We start from the raw sequence: 21,599 nt of genomic DNA on the forward strand, positions 1-21,599 counted from the left end.
ATATATATATATATATATATATATTTATTTTATTTTTTTTACTAAACAACAAAGCTCGCCTTACTTTCTTTTAAGAGACTGAATATTACTCTGCTAAACCAAAAATGTTTGAAATTTACTATGATTTCATGATAAAATCACAATAATTTCCCTCTAGGGTCTTCATGACAGCAACTCCGGGTTTATAATTAAACATCAAGGGGATCATTTGAAAACACAAACAAATGTAAGAGGTTCCACGTTTTAAGGTTTGCACGAGACCATTGTTCCTTAAAAAAAAGGAAAGGAATTAGGTTATCAAATATATTTATTTAACAGAGGCAAACTGGCCACCGCCAAAGTCTGCAAAGGCGGAAAAACGCCCCATCAATACTTTCAGTCCATCAGACACCTGCCATCTTCATATAGAAGCCCCCTCACCCTCCAGCCCACATGCATTATCCCCAGCGACAAATCAGGAGATCACATACCATGATGAAGTTCAAATTTTAGCTAAAAGGATTCAGTAGCATAATCATCGTATTTACCACAAATTAACGAGGGCCGATGTGCAAAATCCTGACAAACGCCGTAACGAGGGTGCGCAGTAATGGAGCTTTGTATTCAACGCATCAAACAGCTCATTACATGCCGGCTCCCCCCAATCACTGAGGTCGTCCATGTCCTAAATGTTACTGTGACGGCTTAGTCCGTGTTACGATCGGAGCACTTAGTGGAAAGTCCAAAAGACAAACAAAGAATTGATGCAAAATTTGGAACAAAACATCTGGTGATACCTAACCCCCACCCCACCCCACCCGGAACTTTTCTATGACACGCGCACATACATACACACACATACATACATGCACACAGCACAATATAAGATTAGCTTAATTTCTGGAGGAAAGAAGACTGGGCTCATACTGCCTTACATAGGAGTGTCAGGTAATGCACGCTCTTCCTGTTACACACCAGACTCATTTCCCCGGGGTGACAATCTGCCTGTACACACCGACCGATCCCTATGCACTATGTACGGTCAGAATACAAAGAGCGGCTAGCACAGAAATGAGGCATCGGAAGTCACGTGAGAACCCAACGCCATTCCTCAGGGAGAGGAAAAATGGGGGAGCCAACAAACAAGGGTCATAGGAGCACCAGTGCTATCAAAGCACAAGGACATTGCAGAGGACAAACTACCCCCCACCCTCCCCCCTCCCACCCATCGTCAAAGTGAACAAAAATTATTTCAGGGTCAACGTGATGAGCGCAAAAAAACAAGGAGCATAAAATGATCGTCATTTCCCAGCCAACATCTCTATTTACGAAACAGGCGGAGAGGATCAATTGGGTTTGGTGAAAGAGGAGGAGGTGTTGTTGGTACTAGTAGCGGTGGCACCCGTTACGGCGAATCCTGCCGGGGGAGCGATGGAGCTATGGCTGGGTTGCAGGTCTTTGGGGATGCCACTGTGAGAAGTCAGCTGATGGCCAAAGGTTGCGATAAACTGAGGGAGCTGTTGTTTGGGAGATGCGGAGTCCATGAGTTCTGAGGGTGGGGGGCTTAGGCCGCTGAAACCGGTCTGCGGTAACCCCGGAAGCATGTTGGAGCTGTTAGGGGTCACAGTGGAGAAGGTGGGCTGTGCGGCCTCTGAATGAGAGACAGCCTGAGGGGTGGACAGAGACGTGGAGAGGAGGTGCCCATCGGAGCTGATGAAGGTGCTGAATGCGGATGGGTCGCTAAGGTTCACCGGAAGGTTTCCCCAGTGAGTTCGGGGATTTACCACCCCGCTTAGAGGTACCTCCATCTGGGTGGTGAGCAAGTGCTGTGTAATAATGGGAACCTCTGAAGAAAAGGTAGCGGCTAAGCCATCGCCAAAGGCAGCGGCATGCGGGGACGTCATTTGGTCGCTATATGGTGACGGCACATGCTCGCTGTCATAATGGCTTCCGTGGGGGGACGAATGTGAATGGTCGCTGCTGTATTGCTGCTGCTTTGAGGTGATTACATTTTCTGCTTTGCTCATAATCTCTGCAGGTAGAGGCCTCTGGGACGCATGGCTGCTGTCATGTAACCCATGATATGTACCCGTGAAAGACCTCTCTTCAAGCGAGCTGTGGCTTATCAGAGTGGCAGAAGTAAGGCCAACATTGACGGAGGATGGGAACTGCCTCTGAATATGTCCGATCAGAGGCGCGGAAGGGCTGGACAAGGTAGCGCGACCGAGGAGGTTTTCATCCAGTTCCAGACTGGTAAAGTTTTCGTGAACCATGCGCCCATTGAGCAGCTCTCCGAGGTCCGCGTGATCTCCGCGGCTCAACGACTGGATCTCCGGGCCCCCAGCACCTGTAGAGAATGACGGCATCCCGCGATCGGAGAGGTCCTGACTAGCAGCGCCATCGGCCTGGGCCAGCACCACTATGGAACTCAGGCATTCCAGAGATGTGACTGCTTGCAGAGCCCTCTCCAACTCTTCAGCCTCCTCGGTAGTAGGGAGAAGTTCTCCATTCTTACCTACAAGACATCGTTTAAACCAGATGTTAGATCATAACAAAAAAAAAACCATTAAGAAACGTTTGGACCGGGTGTTGCCGTGAAAAAAAGGCAAGGAACTAGGGCGCCGCCATCTGCGAAAGCATGGGAACCACTGCATTAGCTAGATTTAAATAAGGGCTCAGACCATGAACTATGATGTGTTTAGATAAACTTTTACAAACAGAGGAGCTCATTCAGAGCCGCTCGCAAGCGGCCCGATGTTTGCGCACTGCGCATACGCCGCGTCCGGCGTGTGCGAGCCCCGCTGAGCGACTGAAGTTCAGTCGCTACCGGGCTCGCAACAAGACGGGGCGGCAGTCGTTGGTGAGTGACAGCTCGCCCCGTTTTGTGGATGGGTAGGGGGGGGTGGCTGGACAACAGCCCAACAGTGTTGTTGGGCGGGCAAACTGACATCACTACTGAGCAGGGAGTCCTCTCGGCCTTGCGGCAGCCTAGACCCTACCGCAGGGTCTTGTCGCAAGGCCGATGGTCGCGATTATCGCAATGGTCTCCTGGCCGCTCGCGCAAGCTGTGGGTGGTCTCCCACAGCTTTGCGAGCTGCTGGAGGAAAAAAAAAAAAGAAAACGCCCACAGACCCAGCGAGCGGCCAGCGACTGCGAGTGGGTCTGAATCAGGGCTCGAGTGTACAATGATAAAGGAAAACAACCTTTGGTTAATGAATTGCCCTGTACTGGGCAATTAGCGTCTTTAGAAATGTATTTGGTTTAGAATGTTGCACTTGCATTCTCCTAATGGATGTACAGCCACCTACAAAGGACTACAAAAAAAGGTTCAGCTTTAAAAACTAAAATAAAAAATAAGACGAAAACATTAAATAAAAAAAACAAAAAAAGAAATCTTACGTATAAATTTAAACTGTACATACTTTATATTATTTTAGCAAAGGTTTAACTAGTTGTTCAACTAAACAAGACACAGTCCAACAAATAGAGTGACTACTGGCATAGAACACGACAGCACCTTCAAAGAAATCAAAGTCTTGGAGGTCGTCAGGCAGACGCGGGAGGACATCCGAAAAATCTTCCTGATTTAGTTCCAAATCATGGGGAATGTCTGTGATCTCACTAGTGATGTCATCAGGTAGTTCTTCTGCACTTAGCTCCGGAGTGGACGGGCTCCTGCAATACAGCAATATTATCGCTTCACCTTTTCACATGCAGGAAAGAGAAATACAGTTTAACAAACACCTGGGTAAGATTTAGGGGCCAGGCCGTCCTTAGGCACAAAATTAATGGCCACCCTCATGCCCGATCTTTATGGGTGGGCCACATGGGCAACCCTCTAATAACTTGGCAGGGACCTGCCAATCCAGCCTGCTAATTGGCCAGCCCCCAGGCCAAGTGCACGCTAATTGGTTCATCCATTTCTTAGTAATTACAAAATATTTCCATGATGATGTACCGAATGTATACCCTACCTGTCCACACTGCACTCAAGATAAAAGGACCTGTTTCAGAGGCGCTCGCTATTTGTGAGCACTCGCTCTGAATCAGGGCAGGCCGTTTTTTTTTTCTTACCCTAGCCTCCAGGCCGCTCGCTAAGCTGTGGGTGACCACCCACAGCTTTTGCGGGTGGCCTGGCAATGGTCACGATTATCACGACCATCGGGCTTGCGACGAGACCCTAGTAGTAGGTGTCAGTAAGGCCACCCACATACGGCAGGCGTTCCTAAGGGAACGCCTCCGTTTGTGCAGCCACCCCCCCCCGACCCGCCTACAAAACGGGGCGAGCTGTCGATCAACATCGACAGCCGCTCTGGGGCGCGAGTGCGCACTGCCCGACCATTGACCCGCTTGCGAGCGTCATGCGTTCGCGAGCGGGTCTGAATCAGGCCGAAAGTACGGTGCGGTACGGTGAAAATATGGGACCGACAGGAATAAAACAAGCATCCCCCAGTAGATGGCGTCCGGTGGCTCCGGCCTCACATTTCTAAAGGGAAATTCACCACTCCCAAGATCTGCATGAAATAGTGGTGATAAACAATGCCTGACAACCAACCAATCAGAAAGCAGCCAGCTTAAGAAGAAAAAAAAACAAAACATAAAACTTTTGGGCCACGATTCCCAATGCTATATATAAAAAAAAAAAAAGCTACATTGTCCTTTCCTTAACTCACTGCATGAAGTAAATCAACTAGGATTCCATGGGCCAAGAGGATCTGCTGGAATCTCCCCGGCTAGCTAGGAAGGAAAGCTCGCCCGTTTTTGCCGGAAGGTGCAAGCCAAAACAAGCAGGGTATTCCGTCCTGTAATCACACACATGGGGTGAGCTGCTCAGTTAAATCTACCCCTTAGTGTCCAAAGCTACAGTGTCAAAGTGGAAATGACATTTCTTGAGCAGTTCACTCTTCTTTTATAGGATGTCTACTGATTTTGGGTTCTTTTTGGCTCTCTTCGCCTCTAGGGTGGTCCTGGGTGGAATGTATCTCCAAGATATAAGCTGGGCTGTGGTATATCCGCCTATATCTTTAGGAGAACTACCGCTTTCTTTGTATGTACCAATGTGTAATTTTGTATTCCATTGTGTGGAGTTGCGGACACATATACAGTCAGGTGCATAAATATTGGGACATTGACAGAATTTTCAGATTTTGGCCTCTATTCACCACCACAATGGCTTTGATATGAAACAAACAAGATGTGCTTTAACTGCAGACTTTCAGATTTAATTTGAGGGCAATTACATCCAAATCAGGTGAACGGTGTAGGAATTACAACGGTTTCTATATGTGCCTCCCACTTTTTAAGGGGCCAAAAGTAATGGGACTATCAACTCAAAAGCTATTTCATGGACAGGTGTGAGCTATTCCCTCGTTATTTCATTGTCAATTAAGCAGGTAAAAGGTCTGGAGTTGATTCTAGGTGTGACATTTGCATTTGGAATCAGTTGCTGTCGACTCTCAATATGAGATCCAAAGAGCTGTCACTATCAGTGAAGCAAGCCATCATTAGGCTGAAAAATCAAAACAAACCCATCAGGGAGATAGCAAAAACATTAGGTGTGGCCAAATCAACTGTTTGGAACATTCTTAAAAAGAAAGAACGCACTAGAGAGCTCAGCAACACCAAAAGACCCGGAAGACCACGGAAAACAACTGTGGTGGACGACAGAAGAATTATTTCCCTGGTGAAGAAAAACCCCTTCACAACAGTTGGCCAAATCAAGAACACTCTCCAGGAGGAAGGTGTATACGTGTCAAAGTCAGCAATCAAGAGAAGACTTCACAAGAGTGAATATAGAGGGTTCACCACAAGATGTAAACCATTGGTGAGCCACAAAAACAGGAAGACCAGATTAGAGTTTGCCAAACAACATCTAAAAAAGCCATTACAGTTCTGGAACAACATCCTATGGACAAATGAGACAAAGATCAACTTGTACCACAGTGATGGGAAGAGAAGAGTATGGAGAAGGAAAGGAACTGCTCATGATCCAAAACATACAACCTCATCAGTGAAGCATGGTGGTGGTAGTGTCATGGCGTGGGCATGTATGGCTGCTAATGGAACTGGTTCCCTTGTATTTATTGATGATGTGACTGCTGACAAAAGCAGCAGAATGAATTCTGAAGTGTTTCGGGCAATATTATATGCTCATATTCAGTCAAATCCTTTAGAACTCATTGGACGGCGCTTCACAGTGCAGATGGACAATGACCCAAAGCATACTGCAAAAGCAACCAAAGAGTTTTTTAAGGCTAAAAAGAGGAATGTTATGCAATGGCCAAGTCAATCCCCTGACCTGAATCTGATTGAGCATGCATTTCACTTGATGAAGACAAAACTGAAGGGAAAATGCCCCAAGAACAAGCAGGAACTGAAGACATTTGCAGTAGAGGCCTGGCAGAGCATCACCAGGGATGACACCCAGCGTCTGGTGATGTCTATGCGTTCCAGACTTCAGGCTGTAATTGCCTGCAAAGGATTTGCAACAAAGTATTAAAAAGTGAAAGTTAGATTTAGGATTGTTTAGTTTGTCCCATTACTTTTGGCCCCTTAAAAAGTGGGAGGCACATATAGAAACCGATGTAATTCCTACACCGTTCACCTGATTTGGATGTAATTACCCTCAAATTAAATCTGAAAGTCTGCAGGTAAAGCACATCTTGTTTGTTTAATTTCAAAGCCATTGTGGTGGTGAATAGAGGACAAAATATGAAAATTCTGTCAATGTCCCAATATTTATGGACCTGACTGTATGTATACACTTATATATCCTTTATTGTACATTTGACTACTGTAAATTGATGTGATGCTTAAATAAAAGTATTTGGGAAAAAAAAAATATATATATATCTATATATATATATATATATATATATATATATCTTGAACAATAGCCACAATGTACAAAGTTATAATAAATAAAAATAATAGTTTGGATATTTACTAAAAATCTATGTAAAATTCATGCTGGCGATACAGTGGGGACAAAGGCCCATCTGCTGGTTCCACTACGCCAGTCGCTTGGACATTTCAAGTGAAAGCGCTGTGTGTAGATACGGGGAGGAGCAGGAATGTTAACGTGGTCCTGGTCTCCTGAACGGGTCTCTCCTGGCACGCGCTCCCAGTACTGACCTTATACTGGCGACCGCCACTGGCAGTGACAGGCTGCTGGGCATGCAGAGGTTTCCTTGGGGCACTGCGGGTGGAATGGGTTTCTGAGGCCTTCTGGGACCCCGCCTCCTCTTTTTCTTGTGTTTTTTGGTAAGCGCAGGGGGCTTGGTCTTTTTTCTGGGTTTCCGCTGCTGCTGGTGCTGAAGTTTACGTGAATTGTCCCCTCGGAGGAAATTATCCTGGTAATGAGACAGGAGACGGATGAGTATTAGTCTCCGATATATGTGCTAAGCAGACTCCTAAAGTTACTACTTGTAACATAGGGTGTAGTAGGTATTACCGCAGGCCGCAATAAGGAAGCCCGGCAGGGTTGAAGATCCCGAACGTCAAAATGTAAGTATTAACTAACCCTATTCTACCCACAAACCCTAACCTTCCCTTCCCCGCAGCCTAACCCTAAGTCTCCTGGGGGGGGGGGTGCCTAACCCTAAGTCTCCCGGGGGGGCGCCTAACCCTATCCTCACCCCAGGGGTGCCTATCCCTAACCCCCCCCCCTTCCTTCCCCTAGCCTAACCCTAACCTCCCGAGGGGGGTGCCTAACCCCAAGTCCCCCCCGGAGCCCCCTAACCTAACCCCCCCCCCCCTGTGGCTGTCCGTGCACGGCTTACCTTCGATCGGTAAGCCGGGTGTCGGGATCCCGGTGTAGGTCTAATGACAGGCGTCGCGATTTCGATGCCTGTCATTAGTACCACGCCGGGATCAGAAAGTCGGGAAGCCGGCAGTCGGGATTTAGACAGTCGGCTTCCTGACTACATCCCGTATCATAGAAGAATAATCATCTAGTTACCATAAAGAATGTAACATGTAATCCAATTACAGGGTAATAGAAATGTACAATACACGACAGAAATACATATAAAATAATAAAGCTTAAAGCAACGGACGGCGAAGTTGTGTATTATATGTGGCATAATGTTCTCCCTTTGGGCTCTATTTACTACAATCCGCATTTAAAATGCAGATTGTAGTGTGAAATTACCGACTGAATTCGCATTGCGAATTCAGGCAACATCACAGGGATTTATTAACAATTCCTTGTAGGGACAGAGCTTGCGATAAAGCTCTGTCCCCACGAATCCCCTCCGCAGGCTCATCACTGTATTTTTCTGAAAAAATACAGTGACGAGGTGTCGCGCGTGCGCCAACCAGCCGATGCTACCCCCATCCCCCCACCCTGCCCCCTTCCCCCCGCACGCGAGCAACCCCCCCCACCCCCTCCTGATAATATCACATACCTCAGCAGCTGACCGGATCACAGTGCAGGATGGGAAACAAGCTGACCGGAGCAACAGGGCACCAATCTCCGGTCCCTGGATGCAGGTAAGTTTTTTTTTTTTACTTTTTTTTTTAGCAGTGATCACCGTGTGGTGTGTGTAGCAGTGATCAGTGTGTGGTGTGTGTAGCAGAGATCAGCGTGTGGTGTGTGTAGCAGTGATCAGCGTGTGGTGTGTGTAGCAGTGATCAGCGTGTGGTGTGTGTAGCAGTGATCACCGTGTGGTGTGTGTAGCAGTGATCAGTGTGTGGTGTGTGTAGCAGTGATCAGCGTGTGGTGTGTGTAGCAGTGATCACCGTGTGGTGTGTGTAGCAGTGATCAGTGTGTGGTGTGTGTAGCAGAGATCAGCGTGTGGTGTGTGTAGCAGTGATCACCGTGTGGTGTGTGTAGCAGTGATCAGTGTGTGGTGTGTGTAGCAGTGATCAGCATGTGGTGTGTGTAGCAGTGATCACCGTGTGGTGTGTGTAGCAGTGATCACCGTGTGGTGTGTGTAGCAGTGATCAGCGTGTGGTGTGTGTAGCAGTGATCAGCGTGTGGTGTGTGTAGCAGTGATCAGCGTGTGGTGTGTGTAGCAGTGATCAGTGTGTGGTGTGTGTAGCAGAGATCAGCGTGTGGTGTGTGTAGTAGTGATCAGCGTGTGGTGTGTGTAGCAGTGATCAGTGTGTGGTGTGTGTAGCAGTGATCAGCATGTGGTGTGTGTAGCAGTGATCACCGTGTGGTGTGTGTAGCAGTGATCAGCGTGTGGTGTGTGTAGCAGAGATCAGCGTGTGGTGTGTGTAGCAGTGATCAGCGTGTGGTGTGTGTAGCAGTGATCAGCGTGTGGTCTGTGTAGCAGTGATCAGCGTGTGGTCTGTGTAGCAGTGATCAGCGTATGGTCTGTGTAGCAGTGATCAGCGTGTGGTGTGTGTAGCAGTGATCAGTGTGTGGTGTGTGTAGCAGAGATCAGCTAATCACTGGGACCGGCTTCGGACTCTGGCCCCCCCGTTAGAGCAGAGTAGGAGCCCGGTAACCGGGGGAGACCCTGGATAACGCCACCTCCAGGTGACGTTATTATCACAGGGCTTTCCCAGGTATTTTTTCACAATTTATTTTTAGTAACTTTGTTCAGATCACATTTCTTATTACAATTATGGGAAATGTGATCTGATTACTAAAAATAAGTGATAATTAGGGGTTGGAGTAGAATTTTACTAATTCTCCTCCAAATGCCCTTTAGTAAATATAGGTGATACTAAAATAATGTAAAAAGGGTGTGAAAGCACAAAACAGCCTTTATCACTTTATTTTAGTAAAAATAATTGTAATAAATAGAGGCCTTAGTGTGAGTAATATGGATAACAAGAGATATGGTAAGAACTTACCTTTGTTATCTCTGTTTCTACGAAGTCCATAGGGTCCACAGGGTTGACCTTGGGGTTATAGCTGGAACAGGATCCATGGGCACCACACAGTTAAGCTTTTAGCTCCCAGGATGCACTTGGGTCCTCCTCTATACCCCGCCCCCGAGCCACAGGCACCCCAGTTGGTAAGCAGCCTAGGCCGGAGGAGAATATGGAACAGAGAGAAGGAAGACTGGAACACACAAGAAACCATACTCACAGCAATAGGAGACGGAAAACCGGTGACCAGCCACACAGCCCATTTGAAGCCAGGTGCGTCAGGGCGGGCGCCCTGTGGACCCTATGGACTTCGTAGAAACAGAGATAACAAAGGTAAGTTCTTACCATATCTCTTGTTTTCTACTTCAGGGTCCATAGGGGGTCCACAGGGTTGACCTTGGGGATGTCCCAAAGCAGTACAACTAAGGGCGGGGACGCTCCTGTGCTGAAAGGAGTACCCGGCGCCCAAAGGATGCATCCTGAGAGGCAAAGGTGTCAAACGCATAGAACCTCAAAAACGTTTGAATTGAAGACCAAGTGGCCGCCCTACACAGCTGAACAGCAGAAGCGCCACGTCTAGCAGCCCAAGAGGGACCCACAGAACGAGTGGAATGAGCCTTAACAGAGGCTGGCACAGGTAAGCCCTCCTGTGCATAAGCCTCACAAATAACGGAACGAAGCCAACGGGCTAACGTTTGTTTGTTGGCAGGCCAACCCCTCTTGTGAAAACCAAAGAGGATAAACAAGGAATCAGACTTCCTAACCGAAGCCGTCCGGTCTACATAAATTCTAAGCGCCCGGACCACATCTAAGGAAGTCTCACCAGCTGAAAGATCAGGGGACTGAAAAGCTGGCACAACAAGTTCCTGATTAATATGGAACTTCGAGACCACTTTGGGCAAAAACTCAGGACGAGTGCGGAGCACCGCTCTGTCCTGGTGAAAAATTAGGAAAGGAGGGCGACAGGAAAGCGCCCCCAATTCAGACACCCTCCTGGCCGAAGCAATTGCCAGGAGAAAAACCGTCTTAAATGTCAGCCACTTGAGCTCCACCGCCTCAAGAGGCTCAAACGGAGGACCCTGCAGGACCCGTAGCACCACCGCCAAGTCCCAAGGAGCCACCGGAGGCACAAAGGGAGGCTGGATCCTGATAACACCTTGGAAAAAGGTGTGAACGTCTGGTAGTATTGCAATCCGCCGTTGAAACCACACGGACAAGGCGGACACATGAACCTTCAGAGATGCAAGGCGTAAGCCAAGATCCAATCCTGACTGAAGAAATTCCAAGATCCTAGAAACTCGGAACACCTGAGGATCATAAAGTCTGGACTCACACCACTGAAAGTAAGTGTGCCACACTCTGTGATAAATCCGTGCTGAAGCAGGCTTGCGTGCCCTGAGCATCGTACCAATAACCGAACTGGAGAAGCCCCGAGACCTCAAGACGGCTGTCTCAAGAGCCACGCCGTCAAAGACAGCCGACCCAGATCCGGGTAAAGGCAGGGCCCCTGAGACAACAGGTCCCGACGTTGAGGAAGAAGGTACGGAACGTCGATGGAGAGGCTCCTCAGATCGGAGTACCAAGGACGTCTGGGCCAGGCCGGAGCTACCAGCACGAGCATGCCGCCGTCCTGCTTGAATTTCCGCAGAACCCGAGGAAGCAGGGATATCGGAGGAAACAGATACGCCAGGTGAAACGTCCATGTCAGCGACAGCGCGTCCACCAGACTTGCACCTGCGTCTCTTGTCCTTGACCCGTAAACGGGCAACTTGTGATTGTGACGGGAGGCCATCAAGTCCAGCTCCGGCAGTCCCCACCTGTCCACGAGTAGCTGAAACACCTCTGGGTGAAGCGACCATTCCCCGGGATGCACGTCGTGACGGCTGAGGAAGTCCGCCTCCCAATTGAGGACTCCGGGGATGAAGACCGCCGAGATCACTGGAATGTGACCCTCCGCCCAAGACAGGATACGAGACACCTCCGACATCGCTGCCTGACTGCGAGTTCCGCCTTGGTGATTGATATACGCCACCGTGGTGGCGTTGTCGGACTGCACCTGTACCGCCCTTCCGTGAAGAGCGGGGCCGGACGACTGCAGGGCCTTGTATACTGCCCGCAGTTCCAGGATGTTGATGGGGACAAGTGCTTCTTCCGCTGACCAACGACCCTGAAGCGACAAAGAGCCGGTCACTGCCCCCCAACCCCGGAGACTGGCATCCGTCGTGAGCAGGACCCAGTCCGGGACCCAAAATGGGCGCCCCTCGACCAGATGAGCTGTCTGAAGCCACCAAGCCAAAGATAGCCGAACGTCCGGAGACAACACCAGCACCTGAGAGCGGATCCGGTGAGGTAACCCGTTCCATTCTGATAGAATCAGCCCCTGCAGGGGCCGGGAATGGAACTGGGCAAATTCCACCATGTCGAATGTCGACACCATGGACCCCAGAACTCTCATAGCCGAATGGACCGACAGGCGGCAACGGCTCAGGCAACTGCGTATCCGCAGCTGTAGTGAGGCGACCTTCTCCGGAGTCAGGAAGATCCTTTGCTGACGCGAATCCAGCAGGGCTCCCAAATGAACCATCCGCTGTGATGGAATCAGGGAGGACTTTTTCCAATTTATCAACCACCCGTGTGCTTGCAGGCAAGCGATCGTCAGGTGGAGATGTTGAAGCAGTACCTCCGGGGAGCTCGCCAGCAACAGGAGGTCGTCCAGGTACGGTAGTAGCCGTACATTCTGGTTCCGAAGATGTGCGGCCATGACCGCCATAATCTTCGTGAACACCCTCGGTGCCGTGGAGAGACCAAAGGGTAGCGCCCGGAACTGATAGTGGTGTTGAAGGATAGCGAACCTCAGATACCGCTGGTGTGAAGATGCTATCGGAACATGGAGGTAGGCGTCCTGGATGTCCAGGGACACCATGTAATCCCCCGGTTCCATCGCCAGAATGATGGAACGTAACGTTTCCATCCTGAACTTGGGAACTCTGAGGAATTTGTTCAGAGACTTCAAGTTGAGGATAGGGCGATGAGAACCTTTGGGTTTCTGCACCAGAAACAGAGACGAATAATACCCCGTCCCTCGTTGTGATAGAGGAACGGGAACAATGACCCCTGCTTTCAGCAAGGACTCTATAGCCTCCTGAACCTGTAACGCCTTGGTCTTGTCCTGAGGACTTGTGCAGAAAAACTGGTGGGGTGGTCTGTGCCGAAAAGACAGGGCGTACCCCTGGGAGACCACTTCTCGAACCCAGGCATCCGTGGTGGTATTGTGCCAGCACTGGGCAAATAGAAGAAGTCGGCCTCCCACTCTGAGGTCCCCCAGAGGGAGGCCCGTCCCATCAGGCCGCAGGTTTATCTTCCTGCTTGGAAGAAGGGCGCCGAGCACTCCAGGCTTGCTTCTTGGGTTTAGAGGCCGTCTTACTCGCAGACTGTCTCGGGAAGGACTGACCTTTCGCCTTACCCTGAACCCGAAAGGAACGAAAAGCCGAACTCCGAACCTTAGCAGGCAGTGCCGCCGAAGGGAGGAAGGCCGACTTGGATTTAGCCAGGGTGTCCACTATTTTGTCCAAGTCCGGACCAAATAGTAATTCCCCATTGAAAGGTAAGGCCTCCAGACCTTTCTTTGAATCAGAGTCCGCTCTCCAGGACCGCAACCATAAGGATCGGCGGGCAGACACCGCTGCAGCCGATACCCGCGAGGTCAGCAGACTAGCATCTAAAGAAGCTTCTCCAATGTAAGAAGCGGCGTCCCTCATTTGTCCCAACAACGCCCGCTGGACATCCGGAGCGTCGTCCGGGAAGGTATCTTCCAATGCATTGGCCCACCCCTCAATGGCCTTGGCCACCCAGGAAATGGCCATGGACGGTCGGGCCACCGCCCCGGAGAGAGAGTAAATAGACTTTAAGCAAGTCTCAACTTTCCTGTCCGTGGGATCCTTCAGCGAGGATATCGACGGTAATGGTAAGGTGGCGCCCCGAGTTAAACGGGTGACATGGGAATCCACCGCCGGTGGAGTTTCCCATTTTTTACAATGTGCCTCAGGGAAGGGGTAATTAGAAGCCAACCGCTTCTGAGGAAGGAATCTCTTACTGGGCGCCTGCCAAGCTACCGCCATATGATCCGTCAACTGATCAGACAGGGGAAACACCGCAGAAGCCACCTTAGTTTTTTTGAAACTAGGAAACTTCGACCTAGGAACCGGTGCCTCATCCTCTATAAGAAGAATAGCTCGCACCGCCCTAACTAGTGCTCGCACATTAATGGACGACTTGGTATCCATTTCCTGGACCGAGGCGTCCGAGTCAGTGTCATCAGGGACCTCCCCATCATCTGAGGAACCCTCTGAGTCCGATACCTGAGCAGCCCGTGCCATGAGTTTAGAAATCCTAGAAGGCATGTCAGTCTGCAACATTGACTGAAAAGCCGAGGAAGCGGCCGCCAAATTTTGCACGGAGTTGGAGAGCACATCCACCCATGGTGGAGGCGTTGCCATAGGGGCCTGAAAAGGTACCACAGGCTGCTGCGGCACAGGGGAAGCCTGCATATACATAGGCAACCCCCCAAAGGGACCAACTGATTGAGACCCAGGAGGACTCCGCAATAACTGCGGGACACCCGGGGAATGGGGGATGGTCGGCTGGGGCACCGCCCTAGTAGGGAGAGCAGTCGGGACCGACAGACGGTCCGCAATAGACACCAGCACTTGAGAAAACATCGCCCACGGTGGTTCCTGCGCCAGAGAAGGTCTGGATGGGCCAGGAGCCACCTGGCATCGACTACACAGGCCATCCTGTGACAAATCCTCCCTATCTACTCCTGCAGAACAGCGTCCGCAGGAGGCCAACACCGGAGCCACTGAGCGCTCAACCTCCTCGTCTGACATGACAGAATATATTATATATCTGGCACCAGGGTAGAAGTAAAACGCACTCACCGGTGTGCTGAACAACAGCCCACAATATGGCACTGAGTAGCACACAACTGTATGTGACGGACCTCACAAATACGTGATCTATATAAGTGAGGTCAGTAGAAACGCCCCTCCCCCACACACCTGCAGGGCTTGTAGGAGAAGTAAAGGGATAGGTATAAGCTGACAGTAAGCGGAAAATAAGCACAGACAGGCAGCACTAGCAAAAAGTCACATACCATGCAGGAAGATATACTCACTGCACCTTTACACTACAATCAACCTGCCCAGATTCAGTGTCTGGGAGGGCTATAGTGCTGTGTACGCTGTCCTTAATCAGGGGAGAGGTACACAGGGGGACCGGTCCGCGTGCTCCCTGAGATCTGCGCTGCCACTGGGAAAATGGCCGCTGGAGACCTCAGAGGAGGAGTGGCCGAGGAATCTGCAGCTCAGCGACGCCAGACTACGTGCTGAAAGGCGCGCTGAGCTGAGGGGAGGAGCCGCTGACAGGGAAGGCTTCCTCCCCTGGCTGGCCATTAACCCCAGGGATGCTGGCTTCCCGCTTGCCGGTTATCCCTGGTGGTCTAGTGGTCCCACGGGTTATGGGGGGGGCCCGCCGCCACTGCCAGCAGCCTCCGGTCTGTCCCCCGGACCGGAGGCTAAAGGACTGCATTTAAGGCATTCCGCGCGCCGCCGCTAGCCAGCGACGCGCGGCTTACCTGAATCCCCGGCGACTCCGGCAGCAGTCCTGGGAGGTAGACAGAGTCCGGCTAGTACGGACTCTGCCCTCCCGCCGCGATCCCCAGATCAGTACTGGCGTCGCGGCGCCAGTCGGGGATCAGAGCGGCAGCGTGGGCGTCTGTACAGACAGCCCTTCGCTGCCGTCTGTAGTAAAAATAGATTAAAAATAAATAAAATTTAACTTAAAATAAAAGCTTTTGGGGGCTGCTCCTGCAGCCCCCCTGCGCGGTGACCGACTCCGGCCGGGCACCAGCTTACACTGGGGTGCCTGTGGCTCGGGGGCGGGGTATAGAGGAGGACCCAAGTGCATCCTGGGAGCTAAAAGCTTAACTGTGTGGTGCCCATGGATCCTGTTCCAGCTATAACCCCAAGGTCAACCCTGTGGACCCCCTATGGACCCTGAAGTAGAAATAAGAAGTCACAGAGGAGTTATGTATGTGACCATATAGGAATACAGGTTGAGTCTCCCATATCCAAAATGCTTGGGACCAGGGGTATTTTGGATAATGGAATATTCCGTATTTTGGAATAATTGCACACCATAATGAAATATCTTGGGAATGGGACCCCAATATACACACAGAATGCATTTATGTGTTATATACACCTTATACACACAGCCTGCAGGTCGTTTTATACAATATATTAAATAATTTTGTGGTTCAAACAAAGTTTGTGTACAGAAATGAAATTCATATATGTTTCATTATCTCAGTCATGCCAAAATGATTCCGTATTTCGGAATATTTGGATATGGGAGACTCAACCTGTACAACGTTATGGGCCAAGAGCTTTTATACAGGTCACCGAAAGCAGAGGAGACTTCTAATCCCATAGTTTACACTAGTTATTCCTTATAATACACATCGGATTTCATGATACGCTGTGAAATCAGAACGCGCAGTATACACAGATATTGCAATCAGGTATACAGATATCACCAGCACTTCTGCAGTAGAAAGGAATAGTGTATCCCATAGTAAATAGAAAATATATTTACTGGGCTGAAGGCCCCCATACATCAGCAATCTAAAGACCACAATTGAACAATTTGAAGATTTATTGCCCGATCTTAGGATTTCCCAATCGCGCAATCTGCGCCCATACACTACAGATCTTTTTCAGTGATTTGCAGATCGATTGCAGCAAACACAGATCTGGCAATCTTGAAGGACCCATCATTTCGCTAGAAACGGTCTGCAAATCTGCTGATCATGTCCATACACTAGCAATCTACAGCCCCAATCATTCTGTGAAATCCAACATGTTGGACAATCTGATTAAACAATTCCAATCACTTTTTGGTTGCAATCTGCGATCTGTGAAGCCCATACATTGCAGATTTTTATACGCAATCGATTGCAAATTGCAGGATTGCCACAATCGATTGCTGATGTATGGGGGCCTTCAGTCTGTAAATCTGCTGATCATGGCCATACCCTAGCAATCTACAGCCCCAATCCATCTGTGACATTCCAAACACATTTTGGTTGCAATCTGCGATCTGTGAAGCCTCATACATTGCAGATTTTTATACACAATCGATTGCAAATTGCAGAATTGCCACAATCGATTGCTGATGTATGGGGGCCTTAACTGGCTAATCTCCAATACATTGGATACAAATAGCTATTACAAATAGCTTATTGCAGGTATTTTACCAAGAAACAGCTCACTTGGGGATTCCTTTTAAACTATCCACAAAATGTAGTATATTTGATAAGACCAGCTGTTTAATGCAGTGGCTACATGGAGAAAGATGTAGAGTTCAGCACATAGAGCACGTCGGGTAGCTTACAATAGCTTATCAAAGGAGTGACTTAATGAATGAATGCACCTTAGTCTTTCTCACTGTGAACGTCCTGTGTGCACATGATAATATCCGATTCCTGGCAGTAAATGCTGCCCGCAGCCCGGGTGATGAATCGGGCTGTCCAGGTGCAGCGTAGTGACGTGTGAGTCTCCGGTTTCTGCGGCTGATAGCGGTGAGAGGCCTGTAGCGATGCAGTACAGGTCACCGCGTATGAGTCGTAGCACAGAGATGATCAAACGGAACCCCCAGTGAAGACAGCAGAAACGTTTTTTTCCTATATAAATTTGCTACTGTTATCCAAATTGCAGCTTGGCAATTAGGAGAATTGAAAATATCTTTGTGTCCTCTTTTGGCTCATTTAACCTTTGCTGGATACTTATTGTTGCATTGAATTTTATGTTTTTATAAAATAACTGGAGTCTGATCAACTCCTTTTATGATGACGATTACTATTTTATTCTAAGGAATGTTTACATGTTTCCCTTTCTAAAGATTTGTTTGTATGTATGTGACACTTGGTACAAATTGCAATATTACTATACCTTGTTTGCTTATCTATTGATGAAATATTGTGCTAAAAAAAATAATTGTTTACATTGGTTTAATTGATGTCCCAGGAAGGGCGTGTAAGCGCAGTTTTCTGTGTTTTTGGTATGAAAATAACGTCAGTTTTTTTACTCTCCTTCTCCCAGGTGTAGGTAACAGGAACAGTGCGTCCTGCGGCCACGGCTATATAATAAACGTACATTAAAAATGCTTAGTTTCAATAGTTTACTTCTAGCATACCATCTTCTTGGCATGTTCTTCACATAGAGGCGTCTGATGTGTGATGTCGAAGACGGGCACAGAGCACTGCTGACCATCTGCAAACTTTGCTGTGCAACTGGTGAAGAGCTGCTGGGAGCTGCTGGACAGGATATCTGTGGTGCCGTTATGGACAATACTCTCAGCTTCTGTCATTGGGAATTTATTTCACTAGACATATATTGTTATTAATCAAAATGAGAAAGCAAACAATTATCAACAGCAAATCGCGTCTCCATAGCGCGTCTCAGGACGGCGGCGATTCTGTAATTTATGAAAATATCTACACTGAAAACGCGGTTTCCCAACACAAAATTGTTTAACACTTTCACACTGTAAGTGTGCAATTTTATCCCATCTAGATCCGGCTTTATCGAAGAAAGGACCCTGATGATGATGATAATACTATCCCAGACATGCTACCACAGCATCAGGGTACCTTCACCTAGAGAATATACAAATTCCCAAAGTGAAATCACTCTACCAAGTATGGAGGCCAAAATACAATGGACAAGGCTAATGAAGGCCCCCATACATCAGCAATCGGAAAAACAAGAGATATGGTAAGAACTTACCTTTGTTATCTCTGTTTCTACGAAGTCCATAGGGTCCACAGGGTTGACCTTGGGGTATAGCTGGATCTGGATCCATGGGCACCACGCAGTTAAAGCTTTGCTGCTCCCAGGATGCACTTGGGTCCGTCCTCCTCTATACCCCGCCCCCGGCCACAGGCACCTCAGTTGGTAAGCAGCTAAGGCCGGAGGAGGAGACTAAACAGAGAGAAGGAAGACTGGAACACACAAGAAACCATACTCACAGAAATGGGAGACGGAAAACCGTTGACCAGCCACACAGCCCATTTGAAGCCAGGTGCGTCAGGGCGGGCGCCCTGTGGACCCTATGGACTTCGTAGAAACAGAGATAACAAAGGTAAGTTCTTACCATATCTCTTGTTTTCTACTTCAGGGTCCATAGGGGGTCCACAGGGTTGACCTTGGGGATGTCCCAAAGCAGTTCAACTAAGGGCGGGGACGCTCCTGTGCTGAAAGGAGTACCCGGCGCCCAAAGGATGCATCCTGAGAGGCGAAGGTGTCAAACGCATAGAACCTCAAAAACGTTTGAATTGAAGACCAAGTGGCCGCCTTACACAGCTGAACAGCGGAGGCGTCACGTCTAGCAGCCCAAGAGGGACCCACAGAACGAGTGGAATGAGCCTTACCAGAGGCTGGCACAGGTAAACCCTCCTGTGCATAAGCCTCACAAATAACGGAACGAAGCCAACGGGCTAACGTTTGCTTGTTGGCAGGCCAACCCCTCTTGTGAAAACCGAAGAGCACAACCAAAGAATCCGACCTCCTAACCGAAGCAGTCCGATCCACATAGATTCTAAGTGCCCGGACTACATCTAAGGAAGCCTCACCAGCTGAAAGATCAGGCGACTGAAAAGCTGGCACAACAAGTTCCTGATTAATGTGGAACTTCGAGACCACTTTGGGCAAAAACTCAGGACGAGTGCGGAGCACCGCTCTGTCCTGATGAAAAATCAGAAAAGGAGGGCGACAGGAAAGCGCCCCCAACTCGGACACCCTCCTCTCAGAAGCAATTGCTAGGAGAAAAACGGTCTTGAACGTCAGCCACTTGAGGTCCACCACCTCAAGAGGCTCAAAAGGATGACCCTGCAAGACCCGTAGCACCACCGCCAAGTCCCAAGGAGCCACAGGAGGCACGAAGGGAGGCTGTATCCTGAGAACACCCTGGAAAAAGGTGTGAACATCCGGTAGTGTAGCAATCCGTCGCTGAAACCACACGGACAAAGCAGACACATGAACCTTCAGAGAGGCCAGGCATAAGCCGAGGTCCAAACCTGATTGAAGGAACTCCAAGATTCTGGAAACCCGGAACACCTGAGGATCATAGTTTCTGGATTCACACCACTGAAAGTAAGTGCGCCACACCCTGTGGTAAATCCGTGCGGAGGCAGGCTTGCGTGCCCTAAGCATGGTACCAATGACTGAACTGGAGAAACCCCTAGACCTCAAGACGGCTGTCTCAAGAGCCACGCCGTCAAAGACAGCCGACCCAGATCCGGGTAAAGGCAGGGCCCTTGAGACAACAGGTCCCGACGCTGAGGAAGAAGGTACGGAGCGTCGATGGAGAGACACCTCAGATCGGAGTAGCAAGGACGTCTGGGCCACGCCGGAGCAACCAGCACGAGCGTGCCGCCGTCCTACTTGAATTTCCGCAGAACCCGAGGAAGTAAGGATATCGGAGGAAACAGAGACGCCAGGTGAAACGTCCATTTCACCGACAGCGCGTCTACCAGACTGGCGCCTGCGTCTCTTGTCCTTGACCCATAAACGGGCAACTTGTGATTGTGACGGGAGGCCATCAAGTCCAGCTCCGGCAGCCCCCACCTGTCCACGAGTAGCTGAAACACCTCTGGGTGAAGCGACCATTTCCCGGGATGCACGTCGTGACGGCTGAGGAAGTCCGCCTCCCAATTGAGGACTCCGGGAATGAAGATTGCCGAGATCGCTGGAATGTGACACTCCGCCCAAGCAAGGATGCGAGACACCTCCGACATTGCTGCCCGACTTCGAGTTCCTCCTTGGTGGTTGATATACGCCACCGTGGTGGCGTTGTCGGACTGCACCTGAACCGCCTGTCCGTAAAGAGCGGGATCGGACGACTGCAGGGCCCGATAAACCGCCCGCAGTTCCAGAATGTTGATGGGAAGAAGACTCCATGGAGCCCAAAACCCTCATAGCCGAATGGACCGACAGGCGGCAACTGCTCAGGCAACTGTGTATCCTCAGCTGCAGGGAGGAGACCTTCTCCGGGGTCAGGAAGATCCTTTGCTGCCGAGAATCCAGCAGGGCTCCCAAATGAACCATCCGCTGAGATGGAATCAGGGAGGACTTTTTCCAATTTATCAGCCACCCGTGCGCTTGCAGGCAAGCGACCGTCAAGTGGAGATGATGAAGCAGTACCTCCGGGGAACTCGCCAGCAACAGGAGGTCGTCCAGATACGGTAGTAGCCGTACATTCTGGTTCCGAAGATGTGCGGCCATGACCGCCATAATCTTCGTGAACACCCTCGGTGCCGTGGAGAGACCAAAGGGTAGCGCCCGGAACTGGTAATGGTGTTGAAGGATAGCGAACCTCAGATACCGCTGGTGCGAAGGTGCTATCGGAACATGGAGGTAGGCGTCCTGGATATCCAGGGACAGCATGTAATCCCCCGGTTCCATCGCCAGAATGATGGAACGTAACGTTTCCATCCTGAACTTGGGAACTCTGAGGAATTTGTTCAGAGACTTCAAGTTGAGGATAGGGCGATGAGAACCATTGGGTTTCCGCACCAGAAACAGAGAAGAATAGAACCCCGTCCCTCGTTGTAATTGAGGAACGGGAACAATGACCCCTGCTGTCAGCAAGGACTCTATAGCTTCCTGAAACTGTTAAGAATTGGTCGTATCCTGAGAAGGACTCGTGCAGAAAAACTGGTGGGGCGGTCTGTGCCG

The 21,599-nt window shown here is 49.7% G+C and overlaps 1 protein-coding gene across 2 annotated transcripts in view; it reads right to left on the bottom strand.

The window, feature by feature from the left end:
• Positions 1-819: 819 nt before the first annotated feature.
• The window catches only part of INO80D (INO80 complex subunit D), a 76,151-nt gene continuing 55,371 nt past the window's right edge, over positions 820-21,599 (bottom strand). For both annotated transcript variants that reach the window (XM_088449490.1, XM_088449489.1), the window contains exons 8-11: positions 18,058-18,191; positions 7,114-7,331; positions 3,497-3,654; positions 820-2,494 (exon numbers count right to left, since the gene is read on the bottom strand). In XM_088449490.1, coding sequence (XP_088305616.1) covers positions 1,326-2,494; positions 3,497-3,654; positions 7,114-7,331; positions 18,058-18,191 — 1,679 coding nt within the window. In that variant the 3' untranslated portion in view covers positions 820-1,325. The remainder of the gene's footprint in view (positions 2,495-3,496; positions 3,655-7,113; positions 7,332-18,057; positions 18,192-21,599) is intronic.

The sequence above is a fragment of the Taudactylus pleione genome, unplaced genomic scaffold (genome assembly GCF_031769625.1).
Source record: "Taudactylus pleione unplaced genomic scaffold, aTauple2 ptg000486l, whole genome shotgun sequence".
NCBI classification, from domain to species: domain Eukaryota; kingdom Metazoa; phylum Chordata; class Amphibia; order Anura; family Myobatrachidae; genus Taudactylus; species Taudactylus pleione.